This window comes from Phoca vitulina, unplaced genomic scaffold (genome assembly GCF_004348235.1).
Source record: "Phoca vitulina isolate PV1807 unplaced genomic scaffold, GSC_HSeal_1.0 scaffold81, whole genome shotgun sequence".
Taxonomy (NCBI): domain Eukaryota; kingdom Metazoa; phylum Chordata; class Mammalia; order Carnivora; family Phocidae; genus Phoca; species Phoca vitulina.
Genome location: NW_022589784.1, coordinates 4293788 through 4319624, shown reverse-complemented (window position 1 = coordinate 4319624; position 25837 = coordinate 4293788). Strand labels below are relative to the sequence as shown.

At 54.5% G+C, this 25837-nt stretch overlaps 1 protein-coding gene across 1 annotated transcript in view; it reads left to right on the top strand.

The window, feature by feature from the left end:
• Nucleotides 1-25837, top strand: part of RFX2 (regulatory factor X2) — an 87816-nt gene that overhangs the window by 58520 nt on the left and 3459 nt on the right. The window contains exons 6-15 of the mRNA XM_032394469.1: nt 7779-7853; nt 14816-14997; nt 17108-17227; nt 19726-19841; nt 20746-20864; nt 21283-21395; nt 21825-21979; nt 23254-23351; nt 24452-24601; nt 25233-25441. Coding sequence (XP_032250360.1) covers nt 7779-7853; nt 14816-14997; nt 17108-17227; nt 19726-19841; nt 20746-20864; nt 21283-21395; nt 21825-21979; nt 23254-23351; nt 24452-24601; nt 25233-25441 — 1337 coding nt within the window. The remainder of the gene's footprint in view (nt 1-7778; nt 7854-14815; nt 14998-17107; nt 17228-19725; nt 19842-20745; nt 20865-21282; nt 21396-21824; nt 21980-23253; nt 23352-24451; nt 24602-25232; nt 25442-25837) is intronic.

Sequence of the window (25837 nt, the reverse complement as noted above, 5' to 3'; positions counted from 1 at the left end):
CCGAGTCAAGCCGGGGAGACTGTGAATGGACCGTCTGTGGCTCCCTGTGTGTGGCCTGGCTTCCCACACATGCCCTTCCAATCTCACGGCCACCCTTCCAGGTGGCCCAGGGCGGCGTGCCACCCACACAGGTCAGAGTTCACGATGGATCATTAACCGCAAAACATGTCTTCTCTGTAGCCTGCATTTCCAGCGAAGATGCAGAATATCTCGACTGTACTATGACCTCACGCATGTGCCAAGCATTTGCTAGAAGCTTCCTCATCCTCTGCACATCAGAGCTTTTGTCCAACTGTCAGAGCAAAAACTTTGCAAGCATACGCACATTGTTTGAGAAAGGAATTTTGCCAATAGTGCATCTGCTTTTTTCTCTGACTCAAGTATTTATCATCACTTTTTTCTTTAACTGAATAGACCCCCTTTTTTTTTTTAAGCGCCACTTTAGGTTCACAGAAAAATTAAGCGGGAAGTCAGAGAATCCCCGTAGCCCCCCACCACCCCCACACTCACACAGTTCCCCTCATTAGCCTTTCACGGAAGTTTGGTACGTTTGTCACCGTCACTGAGCCAATCTGGACACACGGTTACTATTAACTAAAGCTCCTGGTCGACATTAGGGTTCGCGCTTGGTGCTGTGCATTCTCTGGGTTTTGACAGACATTCAGTGATATCATCACTTCTGAAGCTGGTTTTGCACGTTTCTTTGTGAAGGTGGGAGCAGTGCCTGGGTTTACTCGGGAGCACTGCTCTGAAAGAGGGATCTGAGGTTTTCATCTCTCTTCCGCCTCCAGTGACAAAGCTAAAGAAGGAGAATGTCATCCTGGAAAGAAAGCACTCTTTGGCGCTTATTCGGAGAAGTCGCAAATAATTTACCAGGGAAGTCGTTCCTGTTCGGGGTAATACAGACCCGCTTAGAATGTCAAGGGCGACTGGACAAATGGGCCGTTCGTTGATCTGATAAAATCCTCTTCCACTCTTCGCCCATTTCTCATTTTCTGGTATTTTCTCTCATTGCTGTGTATGCAAAATGACCACAGTGTGTGTCTCTGGACTGGATCCCGGTCCTGAAAAAGGACACCAGTGCAGTGGTCATCACATTCAAATGAGATCTTTCATTGACTCATCGTGGTGAATGGGGGTTGATTTCTGGGTCTTGATCCTTGTGCTGAGATCATGCGAGATGCTAACATCTGGGAGGGCTGGCTTAGGGTATACAGTTCGTGGTGCTATTTTTGCAACGTTTTTGTAAGTCTGGAATTATTCCAAATGAAAAGTTTAAATTTTTTTTAATTGAGTAGACCTCTATTGTTTAAAGCTCTAGGAATTACGAGAACTAAGCACGTCAGCTGCTAAAAATGATTACCAGTAGCACTTAGGACACTCACAATATCGTGCCGCCATCCCGTCTATACCCATGTCATTTTTAAAAATCGGTTTAACAGTAAGGTCTAATACATCCGTAATGTGTAATTCTTGGTAGAATTATGGGGCAGCGGGGAGCAGCAAACTACAGCCCCGCAGCCAAATCCAGCCAGCTGCCTGGCTTTGTAAATAAAGTTTTATTGGCACACGGCCACACCCATTCCTTCACTTGTCTGTGGCTGCTTTCCAACTACAAGGACAGAGTTGAGTAGTCGTGGACAGAGACTGGCCCACAGAGCCCAAAATATTTACTATCTGGCCCTTTACAGAAAAAGTTTGCCAACCCTTGAGCTATAAGAACTGGCTCAGAAAGATAATCACAGAAGATTAAGTGATAAACACAAGTATCAGAACTGAATACATAGCACAACCCCAACTGCAGAGAAAATCATGAAAGCCAATGTAAATCTGATAAAATGCACCTGAGAGGACCCACACCAGGCTACTGGTAAAGGCTTCTCCTCCTATGTGGGAGTTGGGTGGGGCTGGGGAGAAGTTGAGGCAGGGCTTGGATGGGGTGTGCCAGTCCAGGTGCCCAGGGCACCAAATTTAAGGAGGTATTCACCTCCACCTGCCAAGCTTGCCCTGACACGATCTTGAGGATGAGCACCTCCTGAAGTCTGGAGCCCTGAGTGCCTCGTTGGCCCCACCGCAGTCCTGGCCCTCAGTGGAGACTGTTCTCTGTTGTAATCAGATTTTCCTACAGCAAGCATGTAAAATATTACTTACATATTCTTAAAATGTTTAATTAGCAAAAGAAAAGTGGGCAAACAGATTTACAATGCCCTGTTTTCCCAAGCCAGCCTCTCCCTGTCCCCAGTGGTGAGCCCCAAGATTCTCTCCGTCTTCCCACCTGGCCCTTCACTGCGGGCCGTTTCCTTTCTACATGCAGAATTCTGTGATTTATATCCCTGCCCTCAAAGTTCCAGCAGTGTCTCTTTCTTTCTTTTTAAACTACTCTCCATGTTCTTTAAAGATCCAAAAGGGTTGCTCATAAAGCATTTATACTTATATTTTCTCTATGGTCACATAACTAAGCTAGATCTGAGGATGCAGGGTTAACCCTAGCATCTTTCTGTCCTTGTCCCCACTCCTCCCTGGCCTTTCCAGAGACATCCCTTCCTTTCCCACTGCTAGCTCCTGGAGGCATGGTCCCGATGTCAGATTGCGGCAGACCCAGTCTGGAGATGCCGCCGTTGCTTCAACAGTGGTCATTGCTGGCCCTTGGCAGGGGCGACCCCTATCTGGTGGGCCCTTTTAATGAGATTATTATGTTATAAATGGAATGGCCACTTGGGCATACACTCATGGACTCAGAGAACTAACCTCCACCCTCCATTAGGAGGCCCCAGTACAGTCCTTACATCTTGGTGGATCTTGCTAGATTATACATGAAAGGAGAGGAATTTTCTAAATAGTTGGCTTATTTTAATATACTTGGGAGCTACTAAAACTTGTCTGCTATTTGCTATTACATTAGGTTCTTGAGACACTATATCTTTAATCGCGAGTCCTTACATATTTTCTGCCCTCCTTCTGAACAAGCCCTTAAAGCACGATATGTGTCCGTTCCCCCCCCATATTCTGTTAATAATTCATGTAGCAGAAACAGATGATATTAAGTGACAAGGAATACTGCTGCAGTGCATCGAATCAAAAATAAAAATTAAGCTCTTGATAAGTCAAGAAACGGATGCATAAGCATATGCACAATACCAAGATGGAAGGAAACTGCGGAAGTTCAGAAACCAGAAATGATTTTCGGGAAAGCGGCCTGGGCCTGGGGTGGGGTGGGGCACCACTGCGTCCATCCTTGGCTCCTCCTTACTGTTTGATATGTGGGCCTGGGCAGATAGCACCTTGATAAGTATCTTTAAATAGCAAAAAGTTCAACTCCAGTCAAATATAAAATCAGTTTTTATTTTAAACATATTTAAACACTAACTTCTCCAGCCACTGAGGGGACTGAACAAAGCGTTTGTACTTGTGCAGTGAGAGTCGCTCTGGCAAGTGTAAGGAAGACTAGGACTTGAAGTCAAGTGCAAGATGCTCCTTGTCCACGGATGGAGGGGGTGGGAGGTGGCGCCATAGCGCCCTCTGCTGGACAGACGTGCGCACTGCGCCGTCAGCGCTGACTCCGGGGCGGTAACATCCCCATTTGGCCTTGGGCGACGTGGTGGGATGGTTTCCTGACCTTCACCGCCTACTGATGTTTACGCGAAGATTTAATTTTAAAACAGTGAACACCTTGGGAGGTTCCACTGTGCATTAAATTAATTTTCTGCATCCATGGGCTTGATCGGACTCTATTTAATAGCTATGGGTTCTTCAGGATGATCTTATGCAGCAAGCCTCAATTTGTGTTCTTTTCCACAATACTCTAGAGTAGTTTTTAGGAGGCAGTCCTAAATATGTCTGGCACTCCTCTGGGTGTCCCCAAGACCCTCCCAGGGGCCCCACAGGGTCAAAACTGTTTTCATAATAATACCAAGCAATCAGCCGCCACTTTCCCTGTGCTGACATTTGCACTGACTGCAAAATCAACATCGATGAGCCCCCAGGGCACAAATGCAGGTGCAGAGCGAGGCAGAGGCGTCAGACTCTCCCAGACGTCGCCGTGGTCTTCCCCACCCTGCGCTCACGGTGAAAAAGAAAAGAGAAGCTGAGGATGGGGTACTGCAATTTCCAGTTAAGGTTAACCTATGGTCCTTGGTGGAGCTGTTAATTGCTATTAATTGTATTAAATCTCAGTCCTGGAATTCACATCTTTCCAATATTCTGTGTGACAAAAGGCACTTCTGCCAACGTATGATGACTGTCCTAAGGAAAAGCCGCCGGCAAATGACTGTGAGCTGAACCAGCCATTTTTGTCACGAAACGCTGTTTGCTTGAAGGAGTAACAGACAAATGATGATTATTCAGACTTGGGGAATTGGCAGGCATTTTCTCAAAAATGAATGGTGCGAGGTGGATGTATCCAGGAAAACAGCCGACTAATTTGGTTGCCAATACATTTTCAACCAAAAAAGAAGTAGAATTTTGAGCTTGGTAGTGATACTAACAAATGTGATTTTTCAGTACTGTATAATGAAAGCATGTCAACATTTGGAACATCTGCAAAATCAGTGAACCACTATTTTCCAAGTGACTGGTGCGGGAGGTTACAAAACCACGCATGTGGGGAGAAGATCCATTCAAATCGCAAGGGAGAATAATGGGTTTTTTAATTAGTTGTATATTTTTTATCAAGGTCAAATTCACATAACATAAAATGCATCATTTTAACCACTTAAAAGTATATGATTCAGCGGCATTCGGTACATTCTCAGTGTTGTACAACCATTACCTTCTTTAGTTCCAGAACATTCTCATCACCCTGTAAACTGGTAACCCTGACCAGTTAGCAGTCACCCCTCCCGCCAGTCCCTCCTCCTTCAGCCTCTGGTAACTACTCTGCTTCCTGTCTCCACGGATTTTCCTGTCCTGGACATTTCATATAAACGGCACCATACACTCTGTGGTCTTTTGTGCTTGCCTTCTGTCACTGAGCATCATGCTCTTGAGGCTCATCCACATTGTAACATGTATCACTACTTCCTTCCTTTTGGTGGATGAATAATATTCCATTGTGTAGATACACCGCATTGTGTTCATCCAGTCATCCGTGACTGACACTTGGATTTTTCCGCATTTTTGCCATGGTGAATGACACTGCTATGAGCATATGATCATGTACACGTTTTTCTGAATACACCCAGGAGCGGAATTGCTCGGACGTAATAGTTTAACTGAGTTTATGTGTAACTTTTGGAGGAACTGCCGGCCTGTTTTCCACAGCAGCTGCACCATTTTATATTCCACCAGCCGTGTATGAGGGTTCAAGTGTCTCCGCATCCTCGCCTGCACTGGTGGGTTTTTTTTTTTTTTCTTTCCTTTCTTTCTTTTTTAATAGCCGTACTAGTGTGTGTGAAGTGGTATCTCCCTGTGCTTTTCGTTTGTATTTCCCTAATGACTAATGATGCCGAGCATCTTATCATGTGCTTCTTGCAGACATGTCTGTTCAAGTCCTTTGCCCATTTTTCAATTGGGTCGTTGGTCATTTGGCTGTTGAGTTGTGACAGGTCTTTATATATTCTGGATACAAGACCCTTATCAGATACACAGTTTGCAAATACGTTCTCCCATTCTGTGGCTTGTCTTTTCACTCTCCTGATAGTGTCCTTTGCCGTACAAAAGTTTTTAGTTCAGGTGAAGTCCGATGTATCTTTGTAAAGATTTCTGTTATCTTTTATTTGTGCTTTTGGTGTCATATCTAAAAATCCATTGCCAAATCCAAGGTCATGAAGATAACCTTATTGTACATGACTACCTTATGTTTTCTTCCAATCGTTTTATAGTTGTAGCTCTTACATTTAGTTCTTTGATTCATTTTGAGTTGATTTTTGTATATATTGTGAGGTAGGGGTCCAACTCCTTTCGTTTGCATGTGGAAACCCATTTATCCCAGCACCATTTGGTGGAAAGTTTACTCTTTCTCCATTCAGTGGTCTTGACACCCTTGTCAAAAATCAGTTGACCATAGACATACGGGATTATTCCTGGATGTTTAATTCCATTCCATTGACCTGTGTACATCTATGTCTATCCTTATCCCAGTACTGCACTGTTTTGGTTACTGTAACTTTGTAGTAAGTTTTGAAATCGGGAAATGTGAGCCTTCCAGATTTGTTCTTTTTCAAAGTTGTTTTGGCCTAATACCATATGAATTTTAAGATCAACTTGTCCGTTTCTGAAAAAGCAGTTGGAAGTTTAATAGAGAATTTGGCTAAGGATTGCACTGATCAACTTGGAGAGTATTGCCATCTAAATATTAAGTCTTCTGATCCATGAACATAGGATATCTTCTGTTTATGTAGGTCTTCTTTAATTTCAGTCAGCAACGTTATAGTTTTTAATGTAAGTATTTTACCTCGTTGGCTAAATTTATTCCTAGGTATTTTATTTTCTTTGATGCTGTTGTAAATGGGATTGTTTTCTTTATTTCATTTTCCTATTGTTCATTGCTGAGAAATATAACTGATTTTTGTATGTTGATTTGTATCCTGCAACTCTGCCGGGTTTGTTTATGAGCATTAATTATTTTTTTGTGGCTCCTTCAGGATTTTCTATGTCTAAGATCATGTTATCTGCAAATAGAGATAGTTTTACTTCTTCTTTTCCAATATGGATGTCTTTTATTTCTCACTGTTGCCTGACTGCCCTGGCTAGAACTTCCAGCACAGTGTTGAGTAAAAGTGGTGACAGTGGACACCCACAGAGTGGTCAGAAGAGGTGATGGGCAAAGCAGAACCCTCTCATTCCTGCACTCGGGCCCAGGAGCCCCGTCCAGCCGTTCTTTCCAAAATACATGTTCCACCTGCTTTTTGCACACACATTGCTGAAGTCTGCCTTCCCTGCGTGTTTGAGGAAGGTCAGGGTGTGCATTGGGTTATTTCCTTCCATTGCTGTTCTCTGCCTGTCGTGGTGGGCTCCAGCAGATTTCCCATTTCCATTTAATATGCACAAGTGGGCGTCAAATTCGGCACGTACGAATGTGGCAGGAGCCGCACACAGCCGGGTGTTTGCTCCGGTGCGTCGGCCTGCTGGACCACCTTAGCTCCCTCCCTCCATGAGGTCCTCGGAACCCAGCTCAGAAGCCCCTTCCCCCAGGAAGGTGTCCCTCTTAGCTCCCCGTGACTTTGCCCAGCTCACGCTTCATAAACACTCAGAAGTGTATCTCTGTGACATGTCCAGTGGCCCCAGGGTTCGACGGCTCCCTATGGCAGGGCCAGGGTCTTTTGGCCTCGTTGGTATCTTCCTGGAGCACCCAGGAGGGAGACCCTGGGCTTTGTGACAGGACAGGCCGACCGGGAAATTAGTAGTGCCACCGGCTGTCCTTGGGTGGACAGCTGATTCTCCCTAGCAACCGATAACGGGTCCAGGGGAGCAGCGGGGTGATTATTCTGCTGGCTTTGCTTCTACCTGAACTTGCGCCTCGGCTCAGTAGTCATGCTGTGCAGACGTGAAATGCCACAGCGGGTGTTTGCAGATGCTCCTTTGTGCTGTTGGCGCTCCCGCGCTCCCGGGCTCCCGCGCTCACCCGCATGTCAGGAGTCACGCTCCCCTCCCAGGCCACAGCTTTTACTCGCCACCTAACCACGCCCCCCCCCAACCTGCGTCAAGCCTTGTTTTTATTTTGTAGGCGCTTGAATCATTATTTGGATATTAATAAAAACAAATCTTGGCTGATGCTAACCATCTGATTTCCTTTTTTTTTTTTTTCCGTTTTGTTTTGTTTCTGCACACATTTTCTTTAGCTTGAAATGGCGATTGAAAACCTCCAAAAAAGCGAAGGGATCACTTCACACAAAAGCGGTTTACTCAACAGCCATGTAAGTGTGTGTCGACCCGGCGGCCTGCCCTGCCGCACTCGTAACCTTCGTAGGCATCTTAAAAACAAGCGAAGACCATGAAATGACGCCTCTCGGGTGCTGAAAGGTGGCGGGGGGCGGGGGGAGCCAACCTAGGATGCTACATCCAGCAAAAAAAAAAACCACCTTTCAGCAGCGTGAGGGAAAGGGTCCTGCATCCGTGCACGTGCCTGGTAACAGCATGTACCCTCCCGGTGCTCGCGGAGGGAAGAGCGAGACGTGTGCTCCCTGCAGGGCCCGGGAAGGCAACGGGCATCACAGATAAAGTGATACTGAGATAGGCAGCAACCACAACAGAAAAGGCAGGACTGGGGGCACCTTAATGACTCTCAGCTGCCTTTCCTGTCTGTGGTCAGCTCTTTGGGGGAAAAAAATAATAATAATAGGAGAAAAGTGCAAAGCAACACATTTCTACTGATTTTAACTGTATAGGATCTTTCTCCTTCGCTCTCCTCCTGGGGAGACCTTGATGGTAGCTTCCGTGCTAGGAGGCAGCAAACGTCCCTGTCTCTGGGCAGCTTCGTGGGGCAGGATGGGACTGGAGGAGGTGACCAGCTAAGAGTCTTTATTTCCTAACTAGGGCCCCGTCAAGACTTTGGTACTGGCCGACGTGCCAAGTGAGGTGTTGGCTCAAAGGGCAGTGATGTCGGGGCAGAAACCCAGCTAGGGAAGGTCCAGAAACTTCTAGGTTTCTGGATTGGTGCAGGTGTCCTGGGTACACGTAACGAGGTCTCCAGGTACACGTAACGAGGTCTCCAGGTACACGTAACGAGGGCCGTGCACTCCTGGGCCTCAGAGGCCCGGTCACTGGAAGGGAGAGCAGTCTCACACCCATCATCTCAACGCAATAAATATATGAATAAATAAGAGAGCATCAGGCCCCTGCTGAGTGCCCCCCCCCCCCCAGGACTAGGTGGCTCATGGCCTCCCTGTCTCCAGTTACTGCTGGACAGTGTCAGCCCCGCGGCCGATCTGGGGAGGGAACAATCGGCAGTGTGTGCTTGCTCAGTCTTAAACTCAGGCCACTGTGCGGGCACGTCTGCACGGTGGCCCGCTCTGTTCAGCAGGGCCCTGAAGCAAACACGCGTGGCCTCAACACGGCCCGCAAGCCCCGGCACCGGGTCAGCCCCGAGGAAGGCAGAATGTGGGGCACAAACCCCAGGCAGGCAGGCCTCCGCAGGAAACTTAAAATGTCTGTGGGGAAACGCATGAGCCGCTTGTCTCTGGCTGCAGGGTGCTTCTGGTTTCTAACACGTTTCCTTTGGAAGGAGACGCCTTTGACTGCTTCCCTGCTGGTTCCGCTTCGGAGCGGGAAACACTCCCTGCGCCCGTTTCTCCCTGGCCGTGTGTCGTGTGTCGTGGAGCTGTGAGCAGCAGGGTCTGGGCTTGGTGGCTCAGAATCAGAGAAGAGAAATGATCTTTCTGAAGAGTCGACCCCACGCACTGGGGTGAAAGCCTCCTGGAGCTTGTCCAGCCGATGTGAGAGCCAGGAGGGGAGGGAGAGCATGGGTCCTGGCCCCGAGGTGGGGCCCTGTGTCCCTGCGGCGGCCGGCCATGCTCGCTCATGATGCTTGTCACCCTGGCCGCCCGCCGCTGAGTGGGCTCCGGTGCCGGGAGACACTGGCCGAGTCCCGGCTCCTTTGCCAGCCCGGCCCTAGGGCAGACGAGCCGGACTGGGGGCTGTGCCCCACGGACCCATTTTCCTGGTGGCCTCCCAGCCGACCCTTCTCCGAGAGCCGGGGTCGCGGCGTCCCACCCGCACCAGAGCTGTGCTGAACACAGGGGCAGAAGGAACAAGGAGAACTCCCGCCCGGGAGCTGGGAATGCGCGGGCGGTGGCCCAGCGGCTGTGAGAAGGCGCACCCAGGTCACACCGAAGTGGGCACAGAAGCCAGCCGTGCAGGGTTTCCGCTGGAGCTGGTTCTCATGCTCTGCGGAGTTTGCTTCCCGACGACAGTGATGGCGACGGGCTACCATGGGGTGGTGTCCAGGGCTAGCGAGATGCCCTGAGCCTGGGAGGCGAGACAGTGCCTTCCAGACCCAGCCGGCGTCGGGGTCTCCGGGAATTTCCCCAGCTGCCCTCGAGGGGCTGAGTGAGACCCAGGGGGTCTGCAGGTGGAAGGAACCTTCCAGCCTGGGGCCGAAACAGGCTGGAGCAGTCTCGAAGACGGGGATGGGCAGATTTGGTGGTGTGAAAACCAGGGATAGCTGCTTGCAGGGAAGGAGGCGAAGCGCTTGCCCTGGGCAGGAAAACGCCTTCCCCCACCGCAGATGCAACCACCATGGTGCCTGGTCTGGGGGGACTTCAGTCAAGGTCCCCCGCCTTGAGCAGGAGAGGGGCCTGGGCTCCTCCCAGGGCTGCCCCTCAGCCGTCCCCCAGATCCCTGCACAGAACAACACCCCCCCCACGCAGGGACCCCCCACCACCACTGGTTCACGGTCACTGTCACATGGGGACAGCGTGGTCTATGTAATAAACAAACCCTGGGAGGTGGACCTGCTTGTAAATTAATTGTATTTAGATTCTATGACTTTTTTTTTTAATTGAGGACCACAAATTGCCAAAGATCACGTGGTCTTCAGTTGGTGGCGGACTGCAGGCCCGTGTGATGACAAAGCATGCCGTGCAGACCAGGGCTGGGGCTTGGCTAGAATCGGCAGCTTCCTGGGATGGGTCCCTTGTCCAGAAGTTGCTCCAAATTATCGTGGCAAACACCTCCAGCAGTTGTCGTGGTCAGACTGCTGGTTTCTTTCCCGAAGCCTCCTCGCCGCCTTGCTGACCCCACCCTGACTCCCAGTGGAAAGGCTGTTTCCCAGGCGGCCCCGCCAGCTGGCCTCTCCCACCTGCTGGCTTGGAGCTGCAGCTCAGCGCGGCGCGTCCAAAGCCGAGCCCCGACTGCCCCTCTAGCCCCTGAGCCTCCCACCATCCTCTGCTGCTCACCCTCGCTTCCCGGACCCCACCGCCAGATGCTCTTGACCTCATCTTCAGAACCATCCCGAAGCAGACCACTTCCCCTTCCTCCACCGCCACAGCCCCCACCATCTCTCCCGTGGAGTGTCGTGGCCACCACCTAGTGAGCCCTTGGCAGCTGCCCTCCCCCAGCTTCCAGGCCCTTCTCACAGCAGCGGCCACAGTAATTCTACTGAAACCAAAGTCAGATCATGGCACCTCTCTGTCCAGAAGCCTCCAGGTCCCCCATCACACTCCAAGTAGAAGCCATCATCATCAAAACAGCCTCTGGGGCCCTGCCGACCAGCCCTGTCCCCTCCTTCCCCTCCCCTTCCCCTTCTCTCTGCTCCAGCCACACAGGTCCCCCCTCACTGTTCCTCCAACACGCTAGGCCCGGTGCTGCCCCAGGGCCTTTGCACGGGCTGTTCCCTCTGCCTCGAACGCTTCCCCATGGCTCCTTCCCTCAGCTCCGTCATGACTTGACTCATTGGTCACTTGAATCAGCTTCCCCTCTGTTGCAAAAGGGGGAGAAAGTGTAACTGATTGTTCTGGGGGCTGCGAGAGGTGTCAGCTGTCTCTGGAGTTACTTCTGCTTGGGAAGAACTTGTCGAGATAACCATGCATCATTGTTGTCAATGCCAACATAATGATCCAAGTAAAGAGATCCATTTTTCATTTCAACAACATGGGGCTGGGGGATGGTGGTAAGCTGAAGCGATCATTCTTCCTGAGCACTTCCTCATACATGTGAGCCGGTCCTGTCGAGGGCCCCCTCCAGCCCACCACCTACGGAACCTGACCTCACCCTTCTCGCCTGAAAGTCCGTGTTCCTCTCCCGCTCCCGGAGGATTCCCTAAGAAGCGGCGCTCTGTGCTCCCGGGGCCGGGGGTTGGGGGGGAGAGGGCAGAGAGAGAAAATCTCCAGCTTCTGCACCCTGACCGTTGGCTTCCCGCATGCTGGGGGCCCCTCTGCATTTCAGGACCCCTTCTCTTGGTCCGTTGCACCTCCTGGGGGTGCAAATGTGGGCAGACCTGGTTCCATCTCTACCTGCCTGGGGTTCTCATTCCAGTGGGGGAGACGAGCAATAAATAGATAAAATGCACTTGCTAGCTTCAGAGGAGGAAAGTTCTCTGAAGAAAACCCCGGGGCTCAAAGGACCCCCTCAAATACCAGCCCTTCCTCACCTGGATCCCAAACTGAAAATAAGAGAGGGTGGCAGCCGGGGAACCCAGTTACCCCTGCCCCCGTGCCTTGTCGCTGGGGGGGCAGCTTCCTGACGCCGATGGGGCTGTGCTCACCCCCGGCCCCTTCCAGATGCCCCAGGCCTACCGTCCCGCAGCCTCCCCGAGCCCAGGCGGGCAGGGGTGCTCAGGGAGGGGAGGAAGGTGCACCCCGAGGGTCACAGGGCATTGCCACGCTGCCGCCACAGCTTCCGGCAGCAGGGGGAGAGGGGTCGGGGGCCAGGGAGGACCAAGGAGGCGGCTCCTGGGCCAGAGCAAAGCTCTGGAGAGAAAAAGGTGGTAGGAAAAGCACATTTAAGGAGAGTTGGAAAACTAAATATCGAGTGAGGCGACAGGAAGTTCTTTTCGCAGAGGGGCGGCTGAGGGGGGTCAGGTGTCCTTCCTGGGCGCCGTCCTGTTCCCCGGGGCCTCTGCCGGGGGCTGCGGCCACCCTCCTCCCCCACGGCTCTGTGCTGTCCTAACTGCCCCTCAGTGGCCCCGCTGCTGAGGCCGGGAGGAGGCCACCTGGGGTTCCCCAACACTGGGACGCTGGGCGGGTGAGGGGCCAGCTGTCAGCCACGCAAGCCCTCAGCTTGGGGCGGGAGGGCACAGGGCCACGCGGGCCACACGGGGAGCAGGCCGGCTTCGTAGTGACCATGGTGCCGGGGCCCAGGGAGAAGCAGGAGCTGCGCCCGGTCCCTCCCTGAGGAGGCTCCTGCAGCTCAGAGACTTCTCTGCAGAAGCCTGTGGGGAGGGAGCCTCTCCTGGTTCCCTGGGCGACAGGGCAGCACAATAGACTGGGCCTGAATGCTAGGCCTTCTGGCCACTCTTCCTCCTCCTCCTCGGGCCCGATGTGTGTGAACGCCCTCTTTGTGCGTGCCCCCGGAGACCCCGTCCTCAGCCTTGGTGCCCCGTTAACGCGCCTGCGCCCAACCTCTGCCCTGAAGCCGGCCCAGCAGTCAGCCGACCTCCTCTCCAAAGCAGAGCCCACGACCCCAGCCCTTCCTGTCGCCCGATGTCTGTCCTTCTGTTACAGGACTCTCTGCTCTGTCAGTCCCCCACGTGTCCCTTCACTTGGACCTTTGGCCTGTGGCCTACCTTCATCCCGCACATGCAGCCGTGCCCACCTCGACCTCTGAACCTTTCCTTGCCCCCGGCCGGCCCACCACCCGCCTCCCACTCGGCCCTGCGCTAGATCAGGGAGGTCCAACAGAGGCAGGAGGCGGCAGGTGGGGCCCCGAGCTGACGACCGTAGAAGCAGGGGTCAGTTACGCTGGTCTCTCTACCTCTGTGCCTGTTGGAACCTTTCCATGATAAAACTTTGAAAGGGGAGACTCCAGCCGACCCCCCAGCGTGCGCGTGTGGGGCCGAGCAGGGCCACAATGGCCCGGGGCCGGCTGCGGCTGAGCTCTCCCTGGGCAGACACTCACTTTGGGTCTAGAAGGGTGCAGAGGGTGTGCGATGTGCTGGGGGCCCCACACCCAGGTCCGCGGGGGGCCGGGAGCCCCTCACCCTTCCCACACAGGATCCTGCCTCAGGCCTGGGGCCTGGGCACAGCTCCTGCCCTTCTCCAAATCCCCAGCACGTTCAGGGCTTTAGTATTCACACATCAGACGTCCCTTGATCAGGGAACAGACGCACTCTGCTGGGCAGGCTTCCTCTGGGCCGCTGCCCGGTGTGGGGGCTTGACTCTGTGGGGACGGCTCCTGCCCTTCTGACCCGATGCTGAGCCCGGGGGCAGGGGGCTGCTGGGGGCAGCGACTTGGCTGCCTTCCGGCCTGGGCCCAGAACCTGGCGCGGAAGCCTCTTCAGTACTGTGTCCCGTTTCTGCGTACAGCCTCTCTCTGAGACACGAGGAGAGGTCAGTCCGCCTCTGCCCGTCGTCCTGTTTTTTGTTTTCTTTTGTGGCTGTTTCCGAAAGAAAAAGGAAGAGCTTTCCTGAGAGAAAATACACCACACATTGCAGAGTGTATGGTTTCCGGGCCACTCGGCCAGCCCCCCAGCCGTGAACACAGACCCCTCAGGAGGCACACACGTCCTACCTCAGGGAGGAAGCGCAGTCGCTCGCATCGGGTCTGAGAGCTGCTAAGAAGAGGGGCAGGGGGAAGGAGTGTCTGGGAATCCCACCTTCCCCTCCTCCCTTCCTTCCCAGCCTGTTCTCGTAGAATCTGGTTGCCCCAGGTGCAGGATTCCTGGTTGGAGCCATGGATAGTAGCACAAGCAATAGGGCAAGAATTCAAGCAGGACTTTCCTCTTCAGTGACCAGCGATGAGACAGGTGGCCGAGCCCCAGCCATCTTAATCCTTAGATGAACGATTTGTCCCTCAGTCACAAGATGTCAGGAGGTGGACAAGCTCTAAAGGCCCACGTCGCCCTGTTTAATGCCGGGGGCAGTGCTGATGGGTCTGCCGAGCTTTCTTCAATCTTCCTCTTCATCTTGACATTCCTGTAAGTTTAGGAGACATGGTGTCTAAATGATTAGGAAGACACCCAAGAGGTCTCAGTCACTTGCAGGCTTTTGTAAATTAAGTCAAGGAATCTGAAAACCAGGCTGAACATTGAAGGAATAAATACAGGAGTGGAGAGAAGCTGTTAATTCATGTGCCCGGAATCTCTCAAATCCAAATCAGCGACAGTGGCTATGAACTTCCTCATCATGTTAATGGAGAGAAAGCATGTGCTTCTTGAGGCCACGTTAGCCTTTCAGCATTTTGGGGGATCCTGACGAACGTGAGTGTGTCTTTCTTCATCCAGCTCCAGTGGCTGTTGGATAACTACGAAACCGCAGAAGGCGTGAGTCTCCCCAGAAGCTCTCTCTACAACCATTACCTTCGGCACTGCCAGGAGCACAAGCTGGACCCTGTGAATGCCGCCTCCTTTGGGAAGCTGATCCGCTCCGTGTTCATGGGCCTGCGGACGCGGCGGCTGGGCACCAGGTGGGTACATGGGGGTGCCTGGTAGCCCCACGCCCACCTGTCCTCCTGCGTCCTCTATACAGATATTGAGCTTTTGGAGAATGTGGTCTTTCTCCTTCTGCCTGCATGCGTCTGGGTGAACTTGGAGTTGTTCTGAATTGGCGGCAGCACGGGCCTGACCAGCCCAAGGCGTTGGCCATGGGCCATCTCTCTCCTGATGACAAGGACAAAGGCTTTGCTTCAGCACTCAGTGCTTCTTTAAAATTTTCCATAATAACAGGTTTTCTTAAAAAGCAGCCTCTGGATTATCTAGAGTTGGATTTATGATTTCTTGGTGCTTTCTGCTCTGCCTGGACCAGTCCACCACAGCAGCTCGCCCTTGGCCTGCAGCAGCCAGGGACTGCCATATGCTGCAGACTTACCCAGGCAGGAAACAAACACTCCTTCCACTAGAAAACAGCAGCCATACTCTATTCAAAGTGGGGGGCCTAGAGCACACAGAAGGGGCCAAGAGAATGTTCTCTGCCACCCTCTGATCCTTTACAGAGAACATCCTTACAGAGCATCAATGGATAGAGGAGGGAAGGACGGGGGAGAAGGAGAGGAAGCCCCTGGTCTCTGGGGACACAGCCACCACTGCCTTTGGGGCCTCTCCAGACAGCTCATGCATGGCCTCCACCGTCAGAGTGTCCTGGATGCTGGCCTCAGGATTGGGGCTTTTCTCCCCCCTGCTTTCCAACTCCTCCTGGCACCAGCCACGCTGCTACCTCATCCAGAAAGGACCCATGCTCCGCCCACTTGTCCCTATTGCCAGACGCATGTCTATCCTTCACTGCTTCTCTCCTGAGGAGCCCTTCTGGCCTGTTTTCTTAACCAAATTGTCTAAAGCCCTCTGATCATTCATTTCTCACATAATAAGCTACAATAGTGTTTCCCAAAGCGTTACCATTTCCTAGATCATGTTGTCAGATGACTAGGGGTGGGGGGTGAGGATGGTGATGCTGATGGTGATGATGGTGATGATGGTGAAGATGATGATGATGATGGGATAGTGATGACGGTGGTGATGATGATGGTGGTGATGGTGATGATGACAGTGATGATGGTGAAGATGATGATGGGATAGTGATGATGGTGATGATGGTGATGATGGTGATGCTGATGATGGTGATGATGACAGTGATGATGGTGAAGATGATGATGATGGGATGGTGGTGATGGTGATGATGGTGATGCTGATGGTGGTGATGGTGATGATGACAGTGATGATGGTGAAGATTGATGATGGGATAGTGATGACGGTGATGATGGTGGTGATGGTGATGATGGTGATGCTGATGGTGGTGATGGTGATGATGACAGTGATGATGGTGAAGATGATGATGATGGGATAGTGATGACGGTGATGATGGTGGTGATGATGATGGTGGTGATGGTGATGATGACAGTGATGATGGTGAAGATGATGATGATGGGATAGTCATGACAGTGATGACAGTGATGATGGTGATGCTGATGGTGATGATGACAGTGATGATGGTGAAGATGATGATGGGATAGTGATGATGGTGATGATGGTGATGGTGGTGGTGATGATGCTATGGTGGTGATGATGATGGTGATGATGGTGATATTGGTAATGATGGTGATGTTGGTAATGATGATGGTAAAGATGATGATGATGATGGTGGTGATGTTGGTGATGATGGTGGTGATGATGATGGTGGTGATGGTGATAATGATGGTGATGGCAGTGATGCTGGTGATTGTGTTGATGATGGTGATGATGGTGACAATGGTATGATGATGATGATAATGACGGTGATGCTGGTGATGATGATGGTGGTGAGGCCATGCCAGGTCAAACAAAGCTGGACTGCTTTTCCCACTGCAGGACTTCTCAGAGCCTTTAGAATACTAAAATGCAAGGGGGGGAAATCTCCAAGAGGCGGATGCCCAGTACAGAATTTCCTAAACCCCTCTCTGATCATGGAACAGCCCGTGAACATTTCCCACATGGTCCAGGGAACACTGAACCTGAGCACCCAAAATGAAGGGCCAAGATAGAGCACTTGTCTTGTCATTCAGAACATCTGCAAGGAGAACTGACCCTGAGATGCTTGGTTTCTAGGGGCAACTCCAAGTATCATTACTATGGGATCCGCCTGAAACCAGATTCACCCTTGAACCGGCTGCAGGAGGACACCCAGTATATGGCCATGCGGCAACAGCCCATGCATCAGAAGCCAAGGTGGGTGACCTGGCCCAAAGCCAGCCTGAGGACTGACGTTCCTGCCCAAGGCAAGGGTCGGGTCTGAGTTTCACTTGGGAGAACATACAGAAAAGTGTCTCTCAAACATTAAATACATAGGGAGGAGGGAACTCTCCAAACTGTAATGGAAGAAATAGATTCATATGAACCTCTGTCTCCAACGTCCTGGGAGAGCCAAGGCACAGGAAGCTGGGGATGCAACCTCATCCAGCTAACAGAGCCTTCGGATCTTTCTCTTTTTAAAAAAAAATAGACATTATTTTTTAGAACAGTTTTAGGTTCCCAGCAAAATTGGGTAGAAAGTGCAGTTTTCCATATGCCCCCTGTGCTCAATGCACAGCCTCCCCCCCATCAATGTGGCGCCAGAGCTGTGTGTTTGTGCCAAGTGGCGAGCCTACATCGACATATCATTACCACCTCAAGTCCATACTGGACATTAGGGGTCACTCTGGGTGCTCCATTCAAATGGGTTTGTACAAATGTATAATGACATGTATCCAGCATTACAGATCACACAGAGTAGTTTCACTGCCCTGAAAATGCTCTGTCCTGCCTATTCATCCTTCCCTCCCCTCAACCTCCGGCAGCCACTGACCCTTCTACTGTCCCCATAGTTTTGCCTTTTCCAGAATATCATAGAGCTGGAATCCTAGATCTTTAATTTTCAACTATAGGGGGAAAAAAAGAGAGAACACTGAAACTAACCCAAGAAGCCTGGAGAAAGAAGCTTATACACTTAAGTTGCTGCTTCTTCCTGACATTCTGATCCAATGGCTGGAAAGGCCTGGTCATTTTCTGGAATGTTCTCTTCTCTATTCATCACACACTGACTCATCTTTTAAGGCAGGGGTCAGCAAACCTTTCTGTAAAGGGCCAAAGAGCAAATATCTTAGGCTCTGCGGCCACTCTGTCAAGACTCTTCAGTCCTCCGTGGTAGCATGAAAGCCGGCACAGGTGATACAGAGACCAGTGGGCGTGGCTGTGTGCCAATAAAACTTTATTCACAAAACAAGGAGCAGCACTGGCCCTCCACAGCTGGGATTTGCAGGCCCCTGGTTCATGGCCCCACTCAAATGTCACCTCCCTGGCAGTCCTGCAGTCACCTCTCCTTTCCTGCTTCCCTCTGTCCCTGGCTCCTCTCCAGAGTCCAGACTGCTCCACGTGGCACCTTCATAACTTGGCCCATCCGTGTGCGGCTAAGAACCCACTTTAGCGGCTCTAAGGCCATCCCAGGGACTCCAAACCACATGTCCAACTGCAGGAGTTGGAGGTCACAGAAGAGAGTCTCCAGGACATTCTCCAGCAGCCAACAGATAAGAGTGGAACCAACAGTCCATCCTGAAGCTATTTGTCCAGACATGGACTCTGTAGCTTCTTGTTGTTGTCTGGTTTGGGGTTTGGGCCCCTACAAACACCCGTGAATCACGACACCAGGCAGAGTATTATCTTAGGAGCAGCTGTACGTCTCATGGCGACAGGCTCGTGCCATTTGCGCTTGGAACCACCGCCCGAGTCAGGCAGTCCACACGTGTCTGAGAGGCTTTTCTCCGTCCTCACGGGAAGCCTGACCCCACTTTCCACAAGGAAAGGCGCTCCCCGCTGGAGTTGGGTCCCCCCGCTCTTCCCACAGCACCACCATCACCACCTCGCAGCCGCCTGCTGGGCGCAAGGCACGCCGGGCCCTGGGAGCCCTTCTCGGGGAATGTTTCCCGTTTGCCGCCAGGACAGGCTGTCCACTGCTTTCTGACTCAAGGCAAAAAAAGTCCCAGAATTTCCTTTGAGACCATATAATAGTAAGATATTGGTGATTCTATATAAAGAAGTTCACTTATCTTCTAAGGGAGAAGTATTAGGGGGAAAAAAAAGACACACACACACACACACACACACACACACACACACACACAAGCAACCCTGAATATCCATCAGCGGATGAATGGATACGCCAATGTGTCCATCCAGACAATGGAATGTTATTCATTCAGTCTTAAAAAGGAAGGACGCCTGACACCTGCCACGACGTGGAGGGACCCCGAGGACACTGGGCTCAGTGAGAAGAGCCAGACCCAGAAGGACACATCCCGCAGGACCCCAGTCCCAGGAGGTCCCCAGAGGAGTCCCGTCCACAGAGACAGAGAGGAGCGGGTGGGAGCGGGGGCTGGGCAGGGGGTGGGGAGTCCGTGCTTCGTGGGGACAGAATCTCCGTGTGGGGAGATGGAACGTTCTGGAGACAGAGGGTGGGGGTGGTCGCAGGGCCATGTAAGTGTGCTTCACGCCGCTGAGCTGTGCGCTTAGAGACGGTTACAATGGTGAATTTCATGTTGCGTGTATTTTACCACAAGTTTTTAAACATTACACACACACACACACACACACACACACACACCCAAACTGAATCCCGCTCAGTTCCGTGCTCCTTGAGCCCCCTTCGGGCCGTACACCCGGGGCCTCGTGATGGCGCAGTGTCCCCTGCCCAGGTACCGGCCAGCCCAGAAGACAGACAGCCTCGGGGACAGCGGTTCGCACGGCAGCCCGCACAGCACAGCGGAGCAGGCCATGGCCGCGCAGAGCCAGCACCACCAGCAGTACATAGGTGAGCGCCCCCCGCCCCGCGGGCAGGCCTCCCGGGGAAGCTCCCGCGTCCGCTCAGCTCTTCCGGGGCCCGCGGGCTTCAGCACGTGCAGCATCTGCAGGGGTGCTTGAAACAGCTGGCTCGTAGAATACCTCCTGCCGTAGAAATGTGCTAGGTCAACCTTTGTGGCATCCCCAAGATCTTAGAATAGTCAGCAGATGCCCCCAGAATGAATGTGTAAAGTGACCATCAGGAAAAGAAGGAAAGAAAAGGAAATGCCCATCGGAAAGAAGACTGGATGTATTTTAAAACCTGCTGCCTCAGGACTCGGCTGCCCTCCTCGGGTCTCTTCCTTGCTTCCCTGGAGCATTTACGATGCTCAGGACTCCTTAAAACGGGCTCTCCCCTCCTGCTGGCCTGACCCACGGCTGCCTGGCCCTTCCCTGGGAGAGCCCCTCCCCTGCTGGCGCCACGGCCGCCCCGGGGAGCGCCTGACTCGCAGCCGGCCTCACGGGTCGCGCCCAGGGCGGCTCGCTGCGGTCAGCGTCCATGGGCACACACACTGAAGGCGTCAGTGGCCTTCAGCTACGTTTAGTGTGTTTTTGGAGCCCAGACAGAATCCTTCAGGGAAGTAACCAGGGACAGCCACGGCTGGCCCCCTCCCCAGATTCACTGCCTGGAGTGGCCCCCACGCTGGGGTGATGGGAGCGCCCGCTGAGTGCCGGGGCCTGGGCTCAGGGCTCATCTGCATATTTACTGTCCCTGGGAGATGACAGTGTTGTCCCCATTCCGTCCCTGAGAAAACCAAAGCTTAAAAGTTGTGAGAGCCAGGGCTGTGGAGCGGTCACTGGCAACCCTAACCCTGACCCTAGTCCCCCAGCACGTGGCCCTCCTGCAGCTCGGCTAACGCCCGCCTTCCCCCCAGATGTCTCTCACGTCTTCCCGGAGTTCCCGGCGCCCGACCTGGGCAGCGCCCTGCTGCAGGAGGGCATCACGCTGCACGACGTCAAGGCCCTGCAGCTGGTCTACCGGCGGCACTGCGAGGTGACTGCCCGCCCCCCGCCGCGCCCGGGGAGACCCTGAGCCTGGGCCTCGGGGTGGGGGTCCCCCCAGGGCCGGGGCTGGAGAGCCGAGCGAGCCTGCCCTCCCCCCACAACCCGGTGAGGCGGTCAGCCTCCCGCGTCGCCAGAACCGCCAAACTCTGCGACATCACCAGGTGTCCCCGGGTGACCCGGAGGAGGAGGCAGAGGCGGGAGCGGCCCCCTGCTTCCTCTCGCCAAGTAGATAGAACCTCCACCCTCTAAACCGTGGCACGTCCGTCCCCTCTTGTGGTCGCTCTCTGGATTTCAGGGGACCCCACTGCAGCTCTCCACGCTGCCCACTTGGCATGTCCCGACAACACGTGATAGGCACACTTTTTAACACGCACACCCGTGAGGTCGACGGCTGTGTTTATTCGCAGGCAACTTTAGACGTCGTGGTGAACCTCCAGTTTCACTACATTGAGAAGCTGTGGCTTTCCTTCTGGAACTCGAAAGCCTCCTCGGGCGATGGCCCGGCCTCTCTACCTGCCAGGTAACTGCCCTCGCCCCGCCCCTGCCCCCAGTGGCCACGGAGCCACCAGCTCATTTCCCAGGACCCCGGCGCTAACCTGCAGGCTGCGGACACACACGCTGTGACCCACAGACAAATGCGTCCCCTTTCCAAGAATCGGCGCTCAGAGCCCCCTTCTGTGTGTGTGTGTGTGTGTGTGTGTGTGTGTGTGTGTGTGTGTGTGTGTATGGTTTCCACACTGACTGTGTTGCCCATTCCCTTGCTTCAGCACGAGACACTGTAGAGGGGACCCCATGCCGGCCCAAATAGGGGACGTGTCATCCCCTGGCCACAGGCAGGGAAGGGGGTGGCGCGGGCCCACTGGGGAATGAGAGGTGGGCGAGGTCTGTCCCGGGGGCCCTCTGCCACCCTGCGGGCCGCAGCTCACCCCGGCTGTCCCGTCCCCCACAGCGACGGGGAACCCGAAGGTGCCGTCCTCCCAAAGGACAAGCTGGTGTCTCTGTGTAAATGCGAGCCCATTCTCAAGTGGATGAGGAACTGCGACCACATCCTGTACCAGGCCCTGGTGGAGATCCTCATCCCCGACGTGCTGCGGCCGGTGCCCAGTAAGCGGCTCTGCGGGCTGCTGCGCCCCCCGGCACCCCTGTGCTTTCCCTGCCCCCCCCCCCAGAACGAGGCCGAGCGGAGGGCCAGCTCGCGGCTCTGGGGAGGCCCGTCACCCTTGGGTCACCGCCCGCCAGCACTGGCCCGGGCTTTGGCGTGCTCGGTGCTGCGGGGCTCCCAGTGACACTCCAGTCTCCAAGTTCCTCTGGGGCCCGGGATGCCCCCCAGGAGATCCCCAGAGCGGGGCCGAGGTCATGGGATAGCCCTACCCCTCCCTGTCTGCACGTTTGCTGAAAGCCCTGGGAGGGTCTCGACCCGCTGTGCCCCTCTGCCTCCAGGGCCGCCTGCAGGGCCCCCCCCCGGGGGTGATGACACACGCCCCCCGTCCCCGCAGGGGGCATGCCCTGCTAGCCCCTTACAGGCTCTCCCTTGCGGCCCCCAGGGTCCTGAGGGTAGAAGCCCCAGAGTGAGGAAGCTGGGCCCTGAGGCCTCGCGCTTAAGGAATGACCGCGGGGGGAGGGGGGGCGGGCATGGGTACACCTGGTGGTGACCTATCAGTTTTTGTGCCCTTTGGCACGACGGAAACTTCGGTCTTTCTTAATGAACTGGTCTGCTGCTTTTGTGCCACAAAATGGGAAACAGCCAAACCATTGCGCTTCTCCTTTGGGCTTGCCCGCCCCGGAGCCGTTCACCGCAATGCGCAGTTAGAGTCTCCGTGTTCAGGTTTGGGTGGGGGTATATTTGCTTTTACATTTTTGAAGTCTTTTCTTTTTAAACAGTCTGATTTGTTTCTTATTTGCCAGCCACCTCACAATAAACTCGGAAGTTGGTGGAAGATCTGTACGTGCATGTGTGTGGGTCAGGGCTTCTCCTCAGCACTGGGGACTGTTCTCTGTAATGGGGGGCCGTCCTGGGCGCTACAGGGGGGTTGAGCCCAGCCCCCACCCGCTCGATGCCGGAGCTTCCCCCACTGGGACGACCACAGATGTCTGTACACACCCCCCAGTGTCCCCGGGGGCAGAGTCGCGCTGGGGGAGGGGACCACTAAGGCAGGAGGCAGAGGAACAGAGATGAAGGCACTGGGTGGCCCCAGTTCTCACCCGGCGCCTCCCTCACTAAATGCCCTACGTTCTCCCTGGTCCCTCGTCCGTGTGTGCTCAGCCGCCTCTTTCTCTTGCTCCAACAGCTTCATTGCATGTGCGCCTCTTCCATTCCTGCTGATCCTGATGGGGATCAGGACTGCCTTTCTCACTGTGTCATGGCTTGTGTCCCCCAGGTACCTTGACACAGGCCATCCGTAATTTTGCCAAGAGCTTGGAAGGCTGGTTGACGAACGCCATGAGAGACTTCCCACAGCAGGTCATCCAGACCAAGGTAACCGCTCCGCTCTGGGGGGGCAGCTGGGAAGGGCTCAGGGAGGTGCTCTTGGCCCTGTGCCCAGGCAAAGCAGGCCGCTCCCGAGGGTCCTGAGGACCATGAGTCCCCCGCCCCCCAGGAAGCCTCGAGGATGCTGGCGATGTGGGACGGACACTCGCAGGGAGGGGCACGACAGAAGCTGTCATTTGCTGTGATGCATTTGGGTGGATTCAGAACAGATAGAATGTTTCTGTGCACCTCACGGGCGGGAGGGTTTAATCTCCTTGCTGTCACCCTTACTGCAATAGTCTTGGCCGCAAAGCAGAATTTAAAATGTGGAGAGCGGGCCTCCGTGCGCAGAAGAGAGTGACGGCTGCTCTCGCAAGCGCCGCTTAGAGACCTGCGCACAGGTGAGGCCGCGCTCCGAGCATTGGGCCGCCCTGACCGTGGTCTGGAACAATCTGTTCGACCAGTGACTCTCAAACCTCAGGGTGCGGGGCGCCTGGGGCTCGGTCGGCTGAGCGTCTGCCTTCAGCTCAGCTCGTGATCCCAGGGTCCTGGGATCGAGCCCCGCGTCGGGCTCCCTGCACAGCGGAGAGCCTGCTTCTCCCTCTGCCTGCCGCTCCCCCTGCTTGTGCACGCGCGCGCTCCCTCTCTAATAAATAAATAAAATCTTAACAACAAAAAAAAGAAACATAGCCATGCTTATTTAAAAAAAACAAAAAAACCTCAGGGTGCATCGGAGTCCCCAAAGTAGTGGGTAAAATCGCAGATTCCCAGGCCCCGGCCCCACCAAGCTTGATCCAGTGGCACCCAGAGATCCGTATTCCCCCACCCTGGCCGCTCCAGAGAGCAGAAGGAATTCTAGAAACAGCGGCGTCAGCACCCTGTCCCGGGCGCTAACTCAGCGACTCTATGGCGTCTGCTCTAGATGCCGAGATGCCTCGGGAGGTTCGTGTCCTTCGCTTATTCTCACTCTTCGGGTCCTTGAGACCGTCGGAAGGGTGGGTCCCCCCTCCCTCCCCTCCGCACTGTCCCGGAGCCCACAATCCCCTCCACGGAGAGGAGAGAACGCGCTCTCCCCCGCGCCTCACCGTCTGCACCTCCCTCGGCCACAGGTCGGCGTGGTCAGCGCCTTTGCCCAGACCCTGCGCAGATACACGTCGCTCAACCACCTCGCTCAGGCGGCGCGCGCCGTGCTGCAGAACACCTCCCAGATCAACCAGATGCTCAGTGACCTCAACCGCGTGGACTTCGCCAACGTGCAGGTGACTTTCTCCAATGCAACTCCCCGCGACCTGGGATGGGGCGTGGGGACCAGGCTGCAGATCAGCGACCCCCACCCCGCCTTCTAGCCTCGAGAAAAAGGCTCAAAACCACAAAATGCAACCCGCAGCAAAACCCAGCGTGCATGAGAACAGGGTCAGGGCGGAAGCCCCCTCCCTGCAGCCCCCCAGGCCTCCAGGTGCTGGGACCCACACCTTGGAATCTACCTTCCTGCTGCCATCCTCACAGCTCTCTCCTCTGGGCTCAGCAAAGTGCAGGCTGTGTTCCTGCGCGTCCTGCCTCAGTGGTGCTCACGCCGAGTTCAGGCTCTGAGTTCATCCGCTAAATAAACACACACACCTTTAGAGAAATGAGCACTTAAAAGTAAAACACCACAAACACACGGTGTGTGGTCTGAGCTTTGGCCCCAGGAAGCATGGGTTTCCGCGTTTGGAACCAGGGCAGGCTCCCTCTCGGGCTGTCCGTCTGTCCGGCTCCAGCCCGGGGGCTCAAGTGGCAGCCGGCAAAGGCCCGGAGCGGGTGCTGGCCCCCATGCTCCCCCCGCACCCCACACGGCGCTGGTCCGGGGGTGGGGGTGGGGGGCCACCCTGACCTGCCGCCCACGCCCCGCAGGAGCAGGCCTCGTGGGTGTGCCAGTGTGAGGAGAGCGTGGTGCAGCGGCTGGAGCAGGACTTCAAGCTGACCCTGCAGCAGCAGAGCTCCCTGGACCAGTGGGCCAGCTGGCTGGACAACGTGGTCACCCAGGTCCTGAAGCAGCACGCCGGCAGCCCCAGCTTCCCCAAGGCCGCCCGCCAGTTCCTTCTGAAATGGTCCTTTTACAGGTAAGTCCGGCGTGGTTTCCGAGAGAACCCAGGGAAGGCGGGCACGGTGGGCTCCGGAGGCCCCGCGGCCCGCTCGCCAGGCTCCCGGGGCAGGCACCGTGTGCTGACGGAGACGGCCTGCGACTTCTCTTTCCAGACCTGTGCTCTCCTCTGGCTGACAGGAGGCGTTCGGGAGAAGGGCTGGCGCAGCATTAACGGCCAAGCCACGGCTCCCCGGGTGGGGGAAGGGAGCACGCAGAGACATCCTCCTCCCCCCTCCCCCCGCCGGGGACCCAAAATCCGAGTTCGCTTGTTTACCTTTAGGGGGCTTGGCCATACAGAGCCAAGGAGCTTCTGAGGAGAAAACAGCCCAAATCCCAAGCCGTTCCACTCTGTCCACTGACTCGGCCTTTGGGT